The following is a 20,753-nucleotide window of genomic DNA, read 5'->3' on the forward strand; positions in this document are numbered from 1 at the left end:
GTTTGTCCTGTTTGTGAACCAATGAGATTTCTAATCTCTGTGCTTTGAATATGATACAGAATGCATCCAAGGTACACTTCACTTTCCCCACTCCTTCCTATTTAGACCCCAATACCAAGCTCGCATTTCTTGGACCTTAACACAGTATTTCATAAGAGTTCAAAATATGTTAATCAAAATGTTGACCTAGAAATGTTAAAATTTAATCTCACGTAGTCATGTGCACTTCTCCTTAAACTAAACACACACACGCACACACACATACATACACACTCACATTTACCTAAGAATATATTATACAGCATGCTTAGAATGATATTATTTTATAGTATAACACAAGATAAAACGTTAATAATATAATTCAGCATAGTAAAATATTATATTGATCTTGGATTATTATATCAGTTTACTTTAAATTACATACCCATTGGTTCATCAAAAGTTTTTATTTCTATGTTTTGGATGCCAAGTCATTTATTCACCCATTCCACAATCACTGACCCTCTGAGAGATGCATTACATTAAACTTTGGAATTCTGAAGATGAACAAGCTACTGTCTTTAAATCAAAGTTTATTGGAAACAGTAGTTTAGAGAAAAAGATCTGAATGTGAAAATAGAAACGGGCATAATGAAAGTTTTTCAGTGTGGACAGTTCTAGGTTCTTAGGGACTCTACAGGTCTTTATGCATGGAAAAGTATGGAACACACTTCATACAGAAAAATAGCATGTGCCAAGTATAGCAGAATCTTCAATCAGTGTAACTGTTAGATAATTTGTCCATGCCTGAAAAGGATAGAAAATAGATAATGACTGAGATGAACAAGAACAAATTGGTGCCATATTTTGACAAGTCTTATATACTTTGTAATTTGGTAGTCATCTCTTAGGTCATAGGGAGCCATTGATGGTGTTTAGTTTACGGAATACTGTTATTAGTTTTGACAGCAGTGTGGAAAATGAATGACCCTGGAAGGGCAACCAATTTAAACACTGTTAAAATATTTCAGGAGAAAATGTTTGAAGTGATTCTCACTGGGGGAAAAGGGATACAGTGTCATATTCAATACTAGCTCATCGGCTAACTCGAATAAATTAGCAAATATAACAGTGGACAGATTAGGGCTGCACATACGAGGTATATAATGAATATTATATATTTCCCTTACTAAATGGAATGTAGTCCTCTCTGTGTTAGAGCTGTTAGATCCCAATACATTTATGCACTTTTCAAGAATTCAGTACACCAAAGTGAAGTTATTGAATCACAAAGCTCTGTTCTGATAAGAGATCTATTGATTTTAGTAACATAAAAACTTCTGATGTTCATTCTTTTAGCATTGTGAAATGTATGTTAATCTATAAGTGCCTTACTATGAATACCATACAGAAATAATTTTCAAAAATATAAAGTTTTATGTATCATACTGTATGAGATAACATGAAATCCACTTCTTGATTTAGTTTTGAGAGATTGTGTTCTATACCTTTCACAGGGGATCCAAGCACCATGTTCATCTCTCATAAACACATCCATTCAGTTTAGTCCTATTTTATTCAAGACTGTGGATGCTTCTATAATCATCCCATCATGGGGCATGAGATCCATTTACATCAGTCAAGTGACTTCAGAGATTAAATATTTAGTCCACAGTCGCATAGCTCATAATCAAGAGACTCAGAGAAATCTGCCTTCTACCAAAGCTTTAATGCCTTCTCTCTTCTATAGACTTCATCTTTTAAAACCATAATAGAAAATTTGGTGTCTTATAATAGTATCTCTTATTACACAGGGATAGAGTGAATAAAAGTGTACACATAGATAAAAATGTGTCTGACACTTGAGATTTTTAGAGGCCAATTAAATGATAGATTTTAGTTTATACAATGTACAAGCAAGCATAGCAAATTCTGTTCAACAGTGTAACTACACTCAAGTTTCTATCTGATAAACTCCTGTGTTTGTTTGCTTCTATAGTAGAGGGAAAAGAATATCCATGCACTAAAAATAGATATTGTTGCCTTAATTCAGCAATTCTCAACCTGTGAGTCATGACCCTTTCTGAATAACTTTTATAATGTGGTTACATATTAGATATCCTCCATATCAGATATTTACATTATGATTCATAACAGTAGAAAAATTTCAGTTATGAAGTAGCAACAAAATAGTTTTATGGTTGGGGACCCCACAACAACATGAGGACCCGTATTAAAGGATCACAGAACTAGGAAAGCTAAAAATCACTGCCTTAGTTTATCTCAGTTTGGGGAACAAATTCTTCTATGTGTAGCAGTTTAAGCAACACTATCCTGTTTCTCCCAGTCTGTAGGCTGGGAAACTCATGATCAAGGTGCTGATATATTTTATACCTCCAGACGCTTTGCTTCGATTACAGGCCTTCATACATTCCCACAAACGGGGAGAAGGAAGAAATTTTCCAAAACTCCTTTCATAGGAGCATTTATCCCATTCAGGAGCAGAGGGTCCTTAGAACATAACTATAGCCCAAAGGCTAGTATTTAATACTGTTACATAAAACTCTCATGTTTTTGGCCTTCAGCCATCTCACTGGGACCTGTTCTGTCAGTGGAGTTTGATGTTATAGTTTGTTGTTTCCAATCTAACTGTATTTCCTAAAGTCCAGGGAAACGTATAAATCTTACTTTGGAATTCTTTTCACAGAATTCAAGCTCTTTTGCCTTTCCCTGGATTGTTCATTACTAAAATCAGGTGACTGACGTGTCCAGAAAGGAACATCAGCAAGGATTGTATACCTGTCTGAACAAGAGTTTCTGATTTTACTAACGAAAAGCAAATAAAACACCAGAAAATTCAATTGTGAACCAAAGTTCATTCTAACTATTGTTATCAAAGGACATAAATTTAGATTTAGTTTTCCACATTCTAAAAACTGTTTCCTGGAACTGAATATGTATCAAGAAGAAGTATTGCAAAACAATTGTCTGAAAATACTCAATGTAATAACAAAAGTGTAAGTGATAAGAAGTAAGAAGGTACTTCTGATCTTGAGACGTTATCTGTTGTAACAAGTTTTCTCTACATTTCAACTTGTTTCCAAGTGTTTTAATCTTGTGTAGTTAAGATGGCTATGCCCATGTTTACCTACATGTTGGAATTTATATTGATTTACTAATTTCTGTGATGAACAGGTGTTGGATATAAACTACAGTTCATCAATGGTTTGTCTTCTACATAGTGGATAAACTAAAGAATTCCATGGAATTATGTTTTCTCTCTCCATCCATTTAAAGGATAACAGTCTGTCCCAACCAGACCATCCTGAACATTTAAGTGCCACTATCAAAAACCCTGAGGATTAGTCATAGCCTAAATCCTGTCATTGTTTCATCTGAGAGTCTAGTTTGTGATGTGAAGGGGATGTTCTGTGTGATTATTAAAACTACACATCATAAAGTATTAGACTGATACTATGAAAAGGAATTCTAGTTTCAGCATGCTTCTGGGGAAATAGCATAAAATATATCGAAAGAATCTTTTTCTACAGGGTAACAATTATATCACAGAAGCGAGGCAACTTTGTCTATGTATCATGAGTCTCACAAGCTTTTGCATTTGTATTTGAAGATAATTTAAATATTTGAAAAGTTTTAACATGAAAAGGCAGCAGTCCAAAAAACAAGCCTAACTGTTAAAGAAAAATCTTCAGAATGTTCTGTTCATGGTTAGACACTACATTTTAGTACTTTTGAAAAAAAAATATTCCTTTCATCACAGCCCATTGCAAAGAGGAGGCTTCACAAAATGTGCTGCTGTTTGTAATTAAAGCCAATAAGAGAAAGCAAAATACAGTTCACTTACTCTAGAAATGTTTCCAAGCCAGGATGATAAACTGAAATTAACCGTAATTTATAAAACGTCTCAAATCTTCAGTGCTGATCATGCCTTTGAATTTGAGGCTTTGAACAGGACATGTTGTGTTAAACTGTGTGTGAATTGCAAACCATGACATTGTTTTAGAAATATCACATTATATATATACACTTGAAATATGGATACTTTAGCCACTACTTTCATTTGAGTCCTTGGTCACCTTCAACAAGTCCATCCTCTCACAAATGTGCACACAAGTGAGCTAGGGAGCATTAGGTGTGCTTCAGAGCTTCGGAGATCCTGTTGCCACAGACTGTTCAAGGCTCCTGTCCATAGACAAAGTCTTCAGTGTGTTTCTTGTTTGGAATTTAGAGAAGGTAAACAGAAGTAGATTGTTTTTAATTAATTAGTTAATTTATTATTTATTACTGATTTAATTAATTATTAATATTCAGTATGTTAGTGTGCATTAATGTGTGTTGGGGACTGTATATAAGTGTGTCTGCAGAAAATGTTCTAATATTGGGTGGCATCTGCTGTTGTGAGATTTGCGGTTTGGGGGTCCCACCACCCAGCTCCCAAATAAATCACTCATGGAGACTTATTCTTACTTATGAATGCCTGGCATTAGCTTGGCTTGTTTCTTGCCAGATTTTATTATCCTAAATTATCCATATTACCTTACATCTCTAGGCCTTTCTCTATTTCTATATATCTTTCTTTTCTTCTTACTTCATGGCTTGCTGTGGAACTAGGTAGCTGGCCCTTGATGTCCTTCTTTTTTTGTTCTCTTCTTACTTGCTCTTCTTCTCTCCTAGCAGATTTCTGTTCCTGTTTATACTTTTTGTCTGCTAGCCCTGCCTATCCTTACTTAAGCCTTTCTATTGAACATTCATCTCTTTATTAGGACCCTTACATGTTTATGAGAGGCATAGTAACACAGCTTCACAGAGTTAAACAAATGCAGCATAAACAAATGTCACACACCTGAAAATAATATTCCACAATATTATGCTATTGTTTTTGCTGTGATTGTTTGATATGGAGGTTTCTAACTGAACCCAGAGTTTGCCACATCTGCTATATAGTATGTCCAGTAAACCACTGGGGTCTCCCTTCCCCTGACTTGATCCTATTTCTGGGTCTCTCACCTTACACAGTAACACCTGGCTTGTTTCTGCTGCTGGGGATCAAAAATAACTCCTTATGTTTGTGAGACTAACACTCTTACCTACCCTACCGCTTCTTCAAGCCCAGAGAAGGGGTTTTTCCCCTGTTCATTTGTTGGCTTTTATTTTCATCAATTATCTCCTTACTTCAGCTTTTCCCTAGGACAACCCAGAACGCATAGGGAAATGCTTGTGTAATGCATTTTTTTTTCCGGTTTGATTTCGGAGGCATATTTATCATTTTGCTTCTGGAGCTGTAAATCAGATGCCTGACTGTGGGAATTCTGGTAGATGGATGTGACCACTCACCCCAGAAATCAAATGTAAAGAGTGAAGATGGAAGGCACCAAATGAATTTATTATTCAATTGGCCATGATTTATCAGCCCCGCCATCTATGATATTGACATCGGCTCTGAGGCGCCTTACAGAAATGGGCAAGAAGTGTGCATGTTCATGCAGTATTGGGCAAACTGTGCTCTATAGATCATTTTCTAAGTTCTAAGCAGACAGCATCTTATTGGTGTGGGGGAATTTCCACAGCACTGAGGCATGCAGGCAATTCTCAATTTTGTGCCTAGAAAATATTGTGTATTAGAAGACCATGACTTGCATCGTGTAGTCTTTATCAGAGAAAATCTGGGACATATAATGTGTGCTTCTGCTTAGAAGTTAGGGTCAGTCTCCTCATGAAAGAGTCAGAATAACAGCTCTGCTGATCTGGAATATGAAAGGTCATGACTGGACACTTCCATGTGGCACCCAAGGAACTAGACAGGTCTTCAATGAAGCTGGTAGCTTTTAATTTGTTAAAAGTCCTTGATTCTTCTTGCTGACATGTCTTGAAGGGGGAGACTGAGTAGCTTTCTCTGAACAGTGTTTAAATGATCTGCATATTGAAATACTGAGAGTTGGACCCAAATCTTAAGACAAAGAAGACAAATTAATGCATGCCATTAATCCAAGCACTCGGGAGGCAGAGACCCTCTGATCTCTGTGAGTTCGAGACCAGATTGATCTACTGTGAGAGTTTTAAGACTACCAGGGCTATACCGAGAAGCCCTGCCTTCAAAAACAAAAATAAGAGAAGAGAAAGAAAGAAAAAATAAGAATGAAAGAAAGACAGGAGGGAGGGAGGAATAAATACAGACCATAATTTCTATTGCCCATGTCACATTGAATCTTCACTTTCCAATGATACAGAATATTACAGAAAAGCATGGATCTGCCTTTTTCAAGTTTATGAAACAATGTTTCCTCACTTATGTCAGAGATTACAGTGGTACTATCAGAGAAGGTCCATTAAGGGTGAACTTTTAAAAACTTAGCACACTATAATTTTTACAGTATCATTCATAGTACTGAAGAAAATTTCACATTTATTATTCGGATATGTTATCAGAGCTTAAGTTTCTGAAAAGGCCATACGCCACTCATAACAGGATAATTTTAAACAGGTAAAATAGAGTATTGTGCTGAGTTGTACATAACCAATATTCCCAAGGTGTGTCAACAGTCTGTATCACTTGAGATGAGAATGTAGACAAGTGATACAGGAAATTCTAGATAAAGTTGTACCACAAATGCCATCCACCTGTATTTCCCTAGTGCCTTAAGTCCTCTTTTTTTAAGTACAGCTTAATTTTTGTTTTTTTTTTTTTGTAAAGATATACTTCAGAAGCATTAAATATATTTGTAATTTGGAGAAATCATTGCCATGCCTTATGTCCAAAACTTTTTATTGTCTCCTTAGTGTAAATATTGTTTCAGTTAAACATTCAGTTCCTAATTGCCATCCCCTTGTCCGTGGTAACCGCTTCCCACTTTCTATCTTTATCAGTATGCTCATTGTAAGTTCCTTGTATACCTTGCAGTCTTACTTTTTTTTGGTGGGAAGGGATCTGGACCATTTCCTTTAGCATGCATTTTTAGAGTCCACTTTCTTATCCTATTTGTCAGCACCGTATCCCTTTCTTATGCTTAAGTAATATTCCATTCATTAGAAAACACTTAATTTGCCCATCCATCCATAGAAAGACATGAACAATGCCTATCCTTCATTATGTACCAACATGAATCTGAGATCCCAGTTTCAATATTCTTAAATACAGCTCTGCTGGGTTCTGAAGGTTGCTTAAGATCTGTTAAATCATTTTCGGAGTGGCTCCACCATTTTGCAATTCTACTAGTGATTCATAGTTGTATCCAAATCCCCAAACACTTGTCAGAACATGTCATTTTTCTCCTGCTCCCAATTATTCTTCTGCTCCCATGGGTGTCCCTCATAAACCACTCTCAATAATTGCTTAAGTTTGAAGATTTCTGAATACAACATCAGTTGCTATACTTGTCACTGTAAATTAGACACAGGACAAAAATTTAAACATGTAATGTACCAGTACACTGAAGAAGCAATTGGAATTTTATTAGATTTCCTTATTTTATTACTGTATTCAAAGGTGGCCTCCTGAAATCTAATCCCACGCAGTATTTGCTTAAGTTTGTCTGTGTTCTAAGACATGTGTTGAATCAAGAAGGTTGATTTTTGTTTACAAAGTGACTGAAAGAAATGTTATATATTTACTGGACAAAAATAGCTTTTCCTTATTCTAATATTCAGAAGCATTTCTAGCCTTAGTCTTCCTAGAATTTTGTAAGGTTTTTATTGTTTTAGAACAATAAATTTTAGATCCTTTTGCTTGCAATTTATTATGTGGGGGTATTACTTAAAAATTAAGCAAGGATGCTTTAAAAAACAACAAAAATATTTATAAGGAAGAATAATACATGCATATTTCAGATACTTTAAAGAGAAAATTATCTTTAAGTTATATTACACAAGCAACTCTAAAGGGGGCATGATATTGACAAAGGAGATAAAATCTTGCCAGTGAGGTTACATTTCATCACAGTGGTTATATTTGGTGGTGCTATCACTTTCTCTGTCCTCATTTTCTGAAGATCAGTATGCCCTGGGCATTTTCCACCTACCCCACTCTTCTCTGTTTACCTTCATGAGATAGAAACTGTGTTCCTCCCACCTGTTGGTCATTGTCATTTCATGTTCGAAATAAAAATGAATATTTCACTTTCTCTTGCATGATAAACCTCTTCCTGCCCACCTTTCATTTTATCATCTCTTTCCCAGACTGTGTGTTTCCCTCATCTTTCTTCAATCCCACTGCATAGTTTTAAATGCTATTTTTTTCTGAACCGTCTCATCCAGAACTATTTCAATTCCCACCCCATCTTTATACCTGTGATTATACCTTTCTTGAAAGATACCAAGGAAAACGGTTATATCAGGAAATTTTAGCATACAGGACTAGTGGTGTTCTCAGTTGAACACTGTCATTTCATCTGAATGAATAGTGCGAATGTTTGCTAAGGGATTAGAGGCTTTGGCTGAAGTTTTGAATCAGGAAGAGACACATTAAATAACATAGTAACCCTAAAATATTAATTGGAGGGTTCTAGTTTTTCTACATAAGAGTATTTGCCTTGGCTCACTTCTGGAAGGTTGATATTTTAACTGTATTTTCAGGACACGTTAATGCCTGGGTTTAAGTTAGCGTTACTCCAGGGAGCAGTGGCAGAATATTTGATGGTATAGAAGAGAAAATCCGAAAGAGTTGTTCTTCCTTTTTCCCTCTATGCCAAATTCATCTAACAGTGGGCACTCCCTGTTGAGATAGGAGCGGCAGGGCTGCATCCCCAGCATCCAGCAGCCCGCATGGCTAGCTTATGCCCAGAAATAATTACATGGAAACTGTATTCTTTTAAACATTGCCTGGCCCAGCTAGTTCCAGCCTCTTATTGGTTAGCTCTTACATATTGTTCTAACCCATTTCTAATATTCTGTGTAGCCCATGAGCTGGCTTACCAGGGAGGATCTTAACCTGCATCTGTCTGGAGTGGGAGAATCATGGTGACTCTCTGATTTAGCTTCTTTCTCCCAGCATTCTCTTCTGTTTACTCCACCCACCTATGTTCTAACCAATAAAATGGGCCAAGGCAGTTTCTTTATTATAATTAACCAATGTCCTTCCTCCATCAACTCCCCTTCTTAGGTGGTTCACTTTTTCTCAGGTATATTTTTATCACTCTTGTTAGAGATATAAGCAAAAACGATCAGTCTACTTTAGTCACATTCACGTCTCTGAAAAAAAAAATGCCTTTGTTAAACTTTCCTGTGTTTTCCTCAGGATTCTTGCCTATTGTAAAAGAGATTGTGTAGATTAAACTCCAAGAGAAAACGCTAAAGCTCCTGTGCAGTATTTCATGTGTAGAAGTACATGCTCTTTGGGTCATAGAATTGGAAATAAGCATTGGAGATGTCTTTAGCATTTTAGAAACCAACCAGAGTATTTAGGTTTGATTTGAAGTTTTCAGAGACAAATATTTCAAATGTATTAATTTGTATAGAAAGGGCTAGCTTAACTTTAACTGGTAATTTTATTTAGTTATTTTCTAATTAAAACACAAGGCATAATCAATAAATGCATAAATCATATATGACAATAAAAAATCATAATAAGCTGTTGTTCTGCTTTGACTTGACTCCATTGTAAAAGTACCTGCATAATCTGGTGGTCGTACTCTTTACCCTTGTTTAATGTAAGAAAATGCTAATGAAGCCTATATAGTCATTTCTACATAATAATTACAGGGATTGTGTTTTTTTCCTAGTTATGTTTTGTGCATTGTACAGTCACCATGATCAAAGGAAGTTATAAAAAAAAAACTTTTATTACTAGCACTAATACTTCCAGGCAGTAAGAGTTCATGACTCTCAGGGCAGGAAACAAGGCAGCAGGCAGACAGTCATGGTGTTGGAGCAGTACTGAACGCTCATACCTGACCCACAAGCAGGAGACAGAGAGAAAGAGAGCTAATTGGTAATGGCAGTGGACTTTTGAAACCCAAAAGCCTACCCTAAATAACAAACCTCGTCCTATTAGGCCACACTTCCCACTCATTCCTTCCCAATAGCTCCAGCACCTAGGAGTGGAACATTCAAGTATATGAGCCTGAGTGGGGCAGTTTCATTCAAGCTGCAACATAGGAATAAAGCAAAACTTTTAAAATTGAATTTAAGGATTTTGGGGAAATACTGTACTGGGTAATAAAGCAAAGGACTTTAGTACAAATCCCCAAGAAACACTTAAAATCCCATCATCCTAGTATAAGAGTTTGTGCAGGTGGAGGTCTGGACCACTCAAGACAACCAGCATAGGTAAACAGCTTCAGTTCAGTGAGGAAGCCAGTCTCATGTTGAAATAAAGAACGGCGGGGCTGCGTCCCCAACACCCCGGCCGCTTGGCTAGCTCATGCCCGAAATAACAACACACAAACTGTATTCATTTAAGAACTGCTTGGCCCATGAACTCTAGCCCTTACAGGCTAATTCTCGCACCTGGACTAGCCCATTACTAATAATGAATGTAAGCACCCCAAGGTGCGCTTACCGGGAAGATTCTAGCCTTCGTCCATCCTGGGAGAGTGTAGCATGGCAAGCATGGCGTCTCTGCTCCAGAGCAGAGCTGTCGAGTCTCTCCGGGAGCAGAGCAGAGTCTGACCTCACTTCCTCTTCCGCCCAGAATTCTATTCTGTTTACTCCTCCCATCTATGTTCTAAGTGAGGCCAAGCAGTTGGTTTATTATAACTTAACCAATGAAATCAACAGATTGATATATGACACTCCCACATCAGTCTCAAATCTAAGCTAGAAAGCAATAGAGGAAAAGACCAACTTGCCCTCTGACCTCTGTGTGCATTTGCATGGAAGTGGTACACACACATGGGTATATTTACTGTGCAACACACACATACAATAAAGAAGTAAATAAAAAAAATAAAAATAGAGCTCAAATACAGTCAGTCCCACAGGAGAAAATGAAGGCTCATCAGGGCACCTGACTTTTCTACATACTCAGTACATTTAGCCACATTTTGGTACCTTGAACTAATACTTTGCTTTACTGAATTCAATGATTTCTAATTTTTGCTAAATTTACTTTAATTACATTGTGTGTGAGAGTATACACCTACACTTCTACCACCAAACAAGTGTGTCCAGAAAAATCAAGCATTGGTTTTTAGGTTTGATGGCAAGCACCTTTATGGACTGAACAATTTCATAAGCCCTGAATGATTGAAAAGTTTCTGAAAGCCAATAAGCCTCTCCAACAACGCAATAATCCAAATCAGAGCAAATCAACCCGAATTAGAAAAAGCTCAGGTTTAATGGATACCAATGCTCACGGGTAGCCTTTCAGTTCCCCAGAGAGGAGCTGGGGAAGGAAGACCAGAAAACCACATGCTTGTTCTGCAAGGTACAATTTCAATATACTAAGGGAGTTGTTTACCCTCCAGAGATGCTGGAGGGGCCATAGTTTGGCGGGCTTTCATGGAGGTGGAATCTGAGGCAAGTCCCAGGGGAGGGCGCTTGGGATGGAACGTTCACCCAAACATCCCAGACTCTTTGGATAGATGGATTCCAGGAGCTGGAGTGATGCTTCCAAACAAGCACTGGTGCCCATGAATTTATAATGGCTATGTAATAAAAATAATTTCTGTTGATCATACTCAATTAGTTGTCCAGTTAATTGCACACATCTGGAGATCGTTACAGAACAGTGCAGTCAAGCCATTAAGCAAGCTGACTTTCAACTGCAGATTATGACGTGAACCCTCTGCTTTTCTTGTTCTCCCTGCTCCATCTTCCCAAGAGAATGTGGGGATGATGATGGTCATGGCGAAGATGCCTGGATTTTGCCAGCAGAGAAGCTGATTCAGATTCAAAGACCAGTGCCTTTACTTATGCATTTTGTTTGTTTGGGCAATGTTTCACTGTCCAAATATTGGGAAGAACAATACTTTACAATCGACTTTAGGCAATGGTAAATGAAATAAAGTGCATAAAGTTATCATCCCCCTGCAATCCTGTTCAGCCTCAATATTGTTTTTATTGGGAACTGAGAGATGTTTGTTGCACTAATATGCTAGTTCTGAAGTACTTATGTACTTTGCAGTAGATAAGTGACAGTTAGTTTGGAGTAGCAGGAAAGATTGTGCTACTTTCAAAATGCTAATTGACTAAATTTTACAAAAACTTCATCTTTCCACAGAATGCAATTGAATCTCAGTAGATGGAAAGTTTAAAGTGATGATTAACTTTTGAGCCCATACTTAATGGTAAAATTACTTCTGAAAGGGCATAAATAGAATGTTTCTGAGCATTTCAAAATGCTCTGCCGCTTTACTTTAAAGTTTCCAACCTATACCCTCTGGTGATGGACTCCTAATTATCACCCATTCCCATAATTCACATTTTTATCTTTTTAAAATTGAATTTATACAGCAGAGGAAGGAGATAGTAATTTGTAAAAGAAGCTTATGTGATACTTTACGGCAAAGTGTGCTTCTCATCCTTTACCCAATTACACTCATCATATTTAGAGATGGGTTCTGTATCTCTACAAGGATAGGGAGAGTTAAGTTGCACAGACATATGGAATTAACATCAGGATTCAAAATGCCTAAAGTTTTCTGAACTTTCTTGAATTCTGCCTCCTCAGTATGTTGTCCAGGTGCATTTCTTGATAGACACCTTACTACCAATACTAAATGATTTAACATGTAATTGTACTATTTCTCATTTTTATTTATTTATTTATTTACATTGTGACTGAATCATAGTGAACTCTCAGATTACATATGATTTATCTTAAACACACACACACACACTCTGTCTCTCTCTCTCTCTATAGTTTTAGCCTATTTATTTTTTGTTGACAACACAAATTTACCATGCATTTTAAAAATGAGGCCTTAAACATCCCTAAACATGACAAATTGTATTGAAACCTTGATATACTTTCAGTTGCTACTGAACACGACAAACATTTTGAGTCAGTGAAATCCACAAGATGAGAGAGACGGTACTGCTGCGGTTATTGTGTCCATTGTATCAATTAATTTTCTCTTAGAGCGTTTAGTTATTATCGTCCAAAATTATTAGACTGTTTCTATGGTCTTGAAAGTTTTCATCATCTGAACTTGATTATAACTTTGAGAACTGATAACTTTGAGAAATCATTAGCAGAAGGAAAAACTATTAGTATTTGCACATTAGGCCTGAGGCATTTGAACATATGCCAAACAATCGCTCATCACAGGAAGAGAAATCTGTTCCTCACCGAAGTATTTATCTATTTATTTGCCATCCGAAATCTGCCATGGAATACTTGAAAAATCCATATTGTGACGGTCAAGCAGTCTCTATATTTAAATTCTCTCTTACAATGAAAGTCATAATTACAAAGTAATTTTAGTCAGCAACAAAATAACTTTATATTCATAATAAGATTTTATTTGAAGTATTTTCCCTTCACTCTTAGACCATCTTCATGTACAAACAATGAAAATATCAATGACTTGAACAAATTTCATGACACTGTTTTCAAGTATTAAATATATCTCATCTTTGAATTCCTATGTAATCATTTTATGTGGCAGAACTCTAGTCAATGAACTTCAGCTTTAAGGAAGAAAGTCAATATCTACAGGTTGAAGATCAGGAAAACATGCACACACACACACACACACGCACACACACACACACACGCACACGCACACACACACACACACACACTTTCTAGTTTCAGTTTTAAAATGCTGGATGCCTCTTGTTTCTGCTAAAGCAGCCTTCCTCTAAGGGTGAGCTTGATCACATTCGTTTTCTTCCTAGTTGTTAAACCAAGCAAAAAATGAGCATAGTGAACCCTGATGTCGAATCTTACATTCTCTTACCCAGTAATAAAGAACCTTGCCAATCTGACAGGTTGTCACAGCAATTATTCAGAAGAATGTCTGTAGCGGTAGTATGTGTCAGCCCATGTAGTATTGAATATTTTAACTGGCAGTCTTCCAAGACTGAACATTAATCTTGCCATCTCCTATTACAGTCCCTAATCAAGATATTCCAGGGGTGATTGCACTAACATTGTTTGAAGACTACATCTACTGGACTGATGGGAAAACCAAGTCTCTCAGCCGTGTCCATAAAACCTCGGGAGCAGACAGACTCTCACTGATTAACTCATGGCATGCCATCACAGATATCCAGGTGTATCATTCTTATAGACAACCTGATGGTAATTATTCTTTCCATGATTTCCATAATGCATCCACATCTTTCAGCTGCATTTCATATTTTTATTATTTCAAGTTGGAGTATGATTTCATGATTGATAAGAATGATCAGATTCCATTATGTGGCATTATTTTATGTAACAAAGCCAGCTCATATCAAGCACTACTACTGCAGGGTATGATTAGAAGCTCAGTAATAGCATAAATAACTATTCATCTATTCAAATTGTATTAAGCTGAGATGCGAGTAATTCATGTAGTCAGAGAAGTGTAAAATATATCCTTAAAATAATTCATCAGAGTACATCTACAGGGTCCTTAATTTCTAGAACTGTAGCTAGAGGGAATTCTATTTCAATATTTTAGGATTCTAAGATTGCAATCCAATGTGCTTCATAGGATTCTACTAAACTTGTGGAATACAGGTTTGATGGTTTTCCTGTAGTAAAAGCAAAACATCATGCTTATAGCTCATTATTTCATTGCTTTATTTTGCATTTATATTTCTAAGCATATGTATTTCTTCACCCCAAATGCTTCTCGTCTGTTTACTTTTCTAATGAGCAACTACTTTTAACTAACACAAGTGTTTTTGTAGAAGGTATTTAAAATTAGTGAAAAAAGAGATTGAATAGCATTTCTTAGATATACCCATAACTTTTATAGCTTCAAATTGTGATGGTTTATTCTACTATAAATTATGATTCTTGAAAGTTCAGTCGCAAATGCCGTGTCACATTCCTGGTCTTGATAACGTCGTTTTGCTGTGTCTTTTTATCTGTAGTCTCCAAACATCTTTGCACAGTAAACAACGGTGGGTGCAGCCATTTGTGCCTTTTAGCACCCGGGAAGACCCACACCTGTGCGTGTCCCACCAACTTCTATCTTGCAGCGGATAATAGAACTTGTTTATCAAACTGCACAGCCAGTCAGGTGAGTTGAATTCTGGAATCATTTCCTGGGCTGTTTGGGTATGCTGCTATTAAGGTCTGGCCTGAGTTTGCTTTGTGTTCACATCATTTAAAGAACAATTGTTTGTTACTATGCACAATGAAATGAGTGACTGCCCAGAATCAAGGAAAAGCAATTTAATGCAGACACTTAAAATAGGATTTGCGACAAGAGACAACAAATAGAGGCCAGGAAGGAAACAAAGAAAAGAGATAGCCACTGCGCAAAATAACACCAACAATGTCTATGCCAGTAGACTTTAAAGGAAAAATTAACTTATTCAATTTAAAATAATTTGTAGTAGTACCGTCTATTGAAGTTTCCAAGCCTCCATTTTATTTTGAGAGAATCCTCAGACGTTTGCTCCCAGGTGTTCCTGGCATCCGTCTGTTGATTTTGTCTCTGAGGTCCCCGCTAGCTCAAGTCAAAGTGGCAGGTGCTTGTTTGCAGTGTGCCTTAGCCCACTACTGAAAACAGAGTAAATTGAAACGTGTCTACTTCAATGAGATGCCAACCTTTCGGTTGAAGAAAAAGTAATGAAACTTTCAAAGCAGTATAAGAAGACAAGAAATTATGTTTATCTAACCCCCAAAACTTATCAATGAAATAAAGCATTAGTCAGCTTAAGACTATTATTCATATGATGAATTCCCACTCTGACACCAGTGAAACAAAATATTTGCAGCTATTGAAACCTGTCCAGGCTTCTTTATTATGAACTTAAGAGAATTTTCAGCACAGTAAGTGTGTGTGTGTGTGTTTGAATGCATTTGTGTGTATGTGGATGCATACACACGCACACACACACACACACACACACACACACACACACACACACACACAAATTATTAGATAATCTACCAGACTCCAAGAACAAGTAAGCAGCCAATGTCATCCACCATGCTGACTCTGCAGTTGTTACCTCATGTCTCTCTGGTGTTGTAAAAAAAAAAAAAAAAAAGCCTCTCCATTGTAGCACTTTTGGAGAAAACACTGAATTAGGAACCTAGGTTTGGAGGGGGGGGGGAGCCTTGGTCCTCCCTAAAAGTGATGTGTTAGACTTTGTTGACTCCCTATGGGAAGCCTTACCGTTTCTGAAGAGTGGATAGAGAGAGAAGGGAGTGGGACTGGGGATAGGTGTGTAAAAAGAGAAAATACTGTAGTTAAAAAATTGTTACACAAAAGAGAAAGAAAAAAGGACACAATTTTCAGTGAGTTTGAAATGTAAACAAACCAAATAACCTAAGCAGTCTGGACTCACGTCACTAACTATTAATCAGTTTTTCAGGGGCTGCATAGGTATCTCATATTCTTTCATGCAGGAGGAGCATAGTTTGTCTATCAGGGTTTGCTTTTAAAACAACATCATTAAGCACAAAAAGCAAGAACACAACAGGCGCTGTTGCTTTGGTCTGAAAGCCCAGGGCTGGGAAAGTGGAGGGAGATCCATGGCCACATATTCTTGTCTATCAGATGAGCTCCAGGCCAAAGAGAAACCCTGTGTCAAATCAAGATGGAAGGCATCTGAGAAACAACACTCAAGGTTTACCTTTGACCTACTTCTTCAGGCTAGGTTGGCCATAATTATGCTCATCCTCCATGCACTTGTGTGTTTGTATCTATGGGTACAGACACACACATAGGAACACATATAACCATACATTTACAGAAAAATAAAATTAAAATGCCAGTTTCAAGTGAATGCTACTAAGGCATTTGATTTGTTATCATTTAGTAACTGGTATCAATAATATATTCCCCAAATGGCATGGTTTTTATAACAGTAAAAAAAATAGCCAAAATATTCCAATATGTATTATACTAGAATTAAAATATAATCAGAGAATTTATTCTAAATCAAGATTAAATTCTGTCACAAAACTGATTGTTCTAGGTATATAAACTACTCTTAAGTGGAAAAATGATCAATCTTAATATGGCTTATCTTATTTTTAAGTGGGATTTCTTCATAGTACAATTATAGTTCACTGTACTAGGTATTGCATTTTTTTTCTGTATTCATAGTTTCTTTTGGTGAGAGATAATTGTAGTCTAAAATTTATCTGATGAAGTCTTGGAAAATACCCACCAAAGCATATGTTTTAATTTTTTTCTGAAGCTTAATTAATTTTTATTATTTAATTATTTATTAGTTATGCAAGAGTACAGAACCTGGTAAGTAGGAGAATTCTATTTTATCACCCAAAATACAAAGAACACTGAGGATAAGCAAATACAAGAGTGTTATCCTGGGTAAGAAGCTAAAAGTAAATTGTGTGTGTGTGTGTGTGTATGTGTGTGTGTGTGCATGCTTATATAAAGATTCACAGGCAGTCACACATATACACAAAGTTTACACCCCTATGTTTATCAGGAGAGCAATGCCTCTTGTTCCTAAAAGCCAATCTTGCCTACTCAAACACCTTATCTGACAGATTACTTCTAAAGCAACTACTTTGTGTATAGTATAGAAATCTTTTAAAAAATATACAACTTTCAATAAAAAGCTATTGTAAATTTTCTTTCATTTTGTAGAGATTAAGTAGTATTTTCAAAGCAAATAGCAGAAATGAAATTCAACAATCTGGGATCTTAACTCATTCAGGAAATTCCCCCATATCATTGGCTTCTATGTTTACTTTGATTTCTCCTGAAGTCAGGAGAGTGCCGGTGTTTACTTTAGAATCACTTGAAGGTACAAAAGACATTGTTTTGAAGAGCACCTCACTTCTTTTTTAAAGCCCGGGTTCTGGTTCTATCTTCATTTGGTGACCTCCAGATTTTTCTGGGTTTTGAGATGGAGAATGTCCACTATTTAGGAGGCCAGGCAGTTTTTCTAGGCATCTTAGATCTTTTCCTAGTGAAATGTAACAAGTTCTCTGAGGCAGCCATGTCATCAATGCCTCTAGGTCGATGCGATTTTGGCCTTCATGACAATTATTCTGGATCCAGCTTTGGTTCTGACACTGGCTCAATCTTTGACTGACAGAGGTGGAGAAGAAACTGTTTTATTTTGTTTGTTTGTTTTATGGTTTCTCTGGAGGAACTCTTATATAGCAGAATAGATCTCGATATAGCATTGGCTTTGGTAGGAAGAGTGGGCCTCTGGGTGGGACTGGAGAAGCACTGTTTAAGTTTCTGTTATAGCAGTGAATTTTCCTTTTCTTTTTGGACTTGGATGGAAAAGATTCTTCTCTTCAGATAATAAGCCAGGCTTTGTTGCTGGAGCCTTACCAAGTGTTACACAGTTTTGGAAAACAAAGGCTTTTGGATATCTTATCTTTGGATAAAGGTCCAGTTCGAATCCCTGACAGCTAAGCCTCTTTCCCTATTTCACACTCCCACCAGCACAGGGCTCCGGTCTTTTCATCCACCAAAATGAATCATCTCCCCTTCTTTAAAACTAAGCTCATCGGCTGGGCGGTCGTGGAGCACACCTTTATCTCAGCACTTACAGGCTGAGGCAGGTGGACCTCTGTGAGTCGAGGCTAGCCTGGTCTACAAGAGCTAGTTCCAGGATAGGCTCCAAAACTCCAGAGAAACCTGTCTTGAAAGGGTTAATTAAAAAAAAGAGAAAAAAACAAAGCCTAAAACTACGTTAATCTTCCTAGGTCCATTCATGGTAACAGAATGTTCTGCAAAATTACTTAACTTTATTTTGCCATCAATGCCTATTTTCCTTCCCTCCCTATTTTTAGGTTTAGATCAGAGTGGCTATAGGATTAAGGTCTTTTCTGTTTCTTTTTATTTATCCCCTCTCTTATATTTAACCACTGTAATTTCTTTTCCTAATTTTCCCCGAGCATGCTTTAAAAATATCTCCAGATATATTTCCTTAAGAAAGGGAAAAGGGACAAATAGATGTGGACAGGAAGGTCAAGTGGGAGAGTAAAAAGGGGAGATGGTTGTGGGAGGAAAAAAGGGGGACACAGCTAAAATTAAGGGACCATTGGGGAACAGTATGGAAACATAATATAGTAGGAACTTCCTAAAATATAAAAATGTAAGAAGGGAATCCAAATGAAATCATCAAATACTGTGGAGACTGGCCATCTCTTGTCATCAAATGAAGCATCAATCCCAGAATTCGGTTACATCTTATTAAGTTGATTAAGGGCTCATTGAAAATCATCAAGCACCCAAGGCTATTGATAAGGCTATAGGCTCCTCTCTACAAATTGATGGCACAAAACTATTGACAAAGACAACATCTACTCAACTTATTGAATAGAGAGATGTTGAGCTGGTGACTATGTATAGTCTGTCTCCCTACATATCAGCTTCTTTGGTTCAGGAAGGTACTCGGTACACTAACAAAATATAAACATAAACAGAAAGGCAAGTCACAAACCTTTAATTTACAATGGTATACTACCTTAAAGGGATGCTATGGCAAATGTGGCACAAGACTTGTGGTAGTAACCAAGTAATAGCTGATGTAACTTAAGGCTTCCTCCACTAAATAAGACTCATACATAACACTGCTTATGTGACCAAGAAGCTGAGAAGAGAAATCCTAGGGACCTAAGGAAAAACAAACAAACAAAAAAAAATCCACTGGTCTAAGAATAAAAAGAAGAAAAATATGTAGTGGTAAAATAACTACATAAATAAGATAAATAAAATAATATAGAGCACTGTTGCCTAAACATTTTAGAATTGTGAATCAGCTGAATTCCTTGAGCTAGACATACTAAAGGCTCATCCACTCTCCATGATCTGCTATATTTCCACAGCTTCCCATTTGATGGACAAAGTATTATCCTTGGATTCTGGCTAATGCTTTATTTCTTCAACAAAATTATCGGAGAACACACCCTTCTCCTATTTATTTCCCTTGGCCATTCTTCTCCTGGTAATTTTTTTCCCACATCCCGATGATTTCCATGCTGGAACAGTTAATTCATTTTCCTGTACAGCATTGTATTCATACTCCTCCACTATACAGTCAACTGTGCTGCGGCTCCAGTGAGGAGAGCGTGAGCAGCATCCCCTCTTGCTTTCAACCTGGGATGCAGTGGAGAGGCACCTCCATCTGCTCCAGGTTCTTGGCTGCTCCTCAAGCCTGGCTTCTGCTACAACCTGGAAGGCAAGAAATGGGGCTGTGCAGTTTTATACTTTTATTTTTAATATTACTGTATTTTATATTTTTAATTTTAATGCAACTGAATGTAAATATGAAAACATGATTCTGAGATATCAATGAAATCTTCTCTAATAAAATGTTGGTTATAATTAATAGGCAATGTAGGTATGCTTTATTATGGTTTCTATGACTCAAAACCCCTTTAAATTCTTTTTAGATTGAAATGAGAGCAGGATTTTATATTATGTATAATTCCAACAGTTGGTATTTATAAATCAGATATATTTGGTGAACTTAAACACATATTAGAAATCCCCTCTCATAATTGGGAATACTTTAAAGATTCATTCTCAGAAGACATGGAATTCTCTCACTAATGTGCTTTGATATCCTGTAATGACTGGAAATATTTAATGTTCAGGGAAATTGCTTTCAGATTTAGCCTCATTTCCCCAAAGAGCCAACTACGTATAAAGGTATTTTTCTCCTGTGGTAACTTAGGAAAAAAAACACGACAGACATGACCACAGGCTAAG

The 20,753-nt window shown here is 36.8% G+C and overlaps 1 protein-coding gene across 1 annotated transcript in view; it reads left to right on the forward strand.

Annotated features, from left to right (window-relative positions):
- The window catches only part of Lrp1b (LDL receptor related protein 1B), a 1,445,827-nt gene that overhangs the window by 1,223,220 nt on the left and 201,854 nt on the right, over positions 1-20,753 (forward strand). The window contains 2 exon segments of the mRNA XM_050139953.1: positions 13,994-14,182; positions 14,965-15,113. Coding sequence (XP_049995910.1) covers positions 13,994-14,182; positions 14,965-15,113 — 338 coding nt within the window.

This window comes from Alexandromys fortis, unplaced genomic scaffold (genome assembly GCF_014885135.2).
Source record: "Alexandromys fortis isolate MF-2015 unplaced genomic scaffold, M_Fortis_MF-2015_v1.1 scaffold_33, whole genome shotgun sequence".
Taxonomy (NCBI): Eukaryota; Metazoa; Chordata; class Mammalia; order Rodentia; family Cricetidae; genus Alexandromys; species Alexandromys fortis.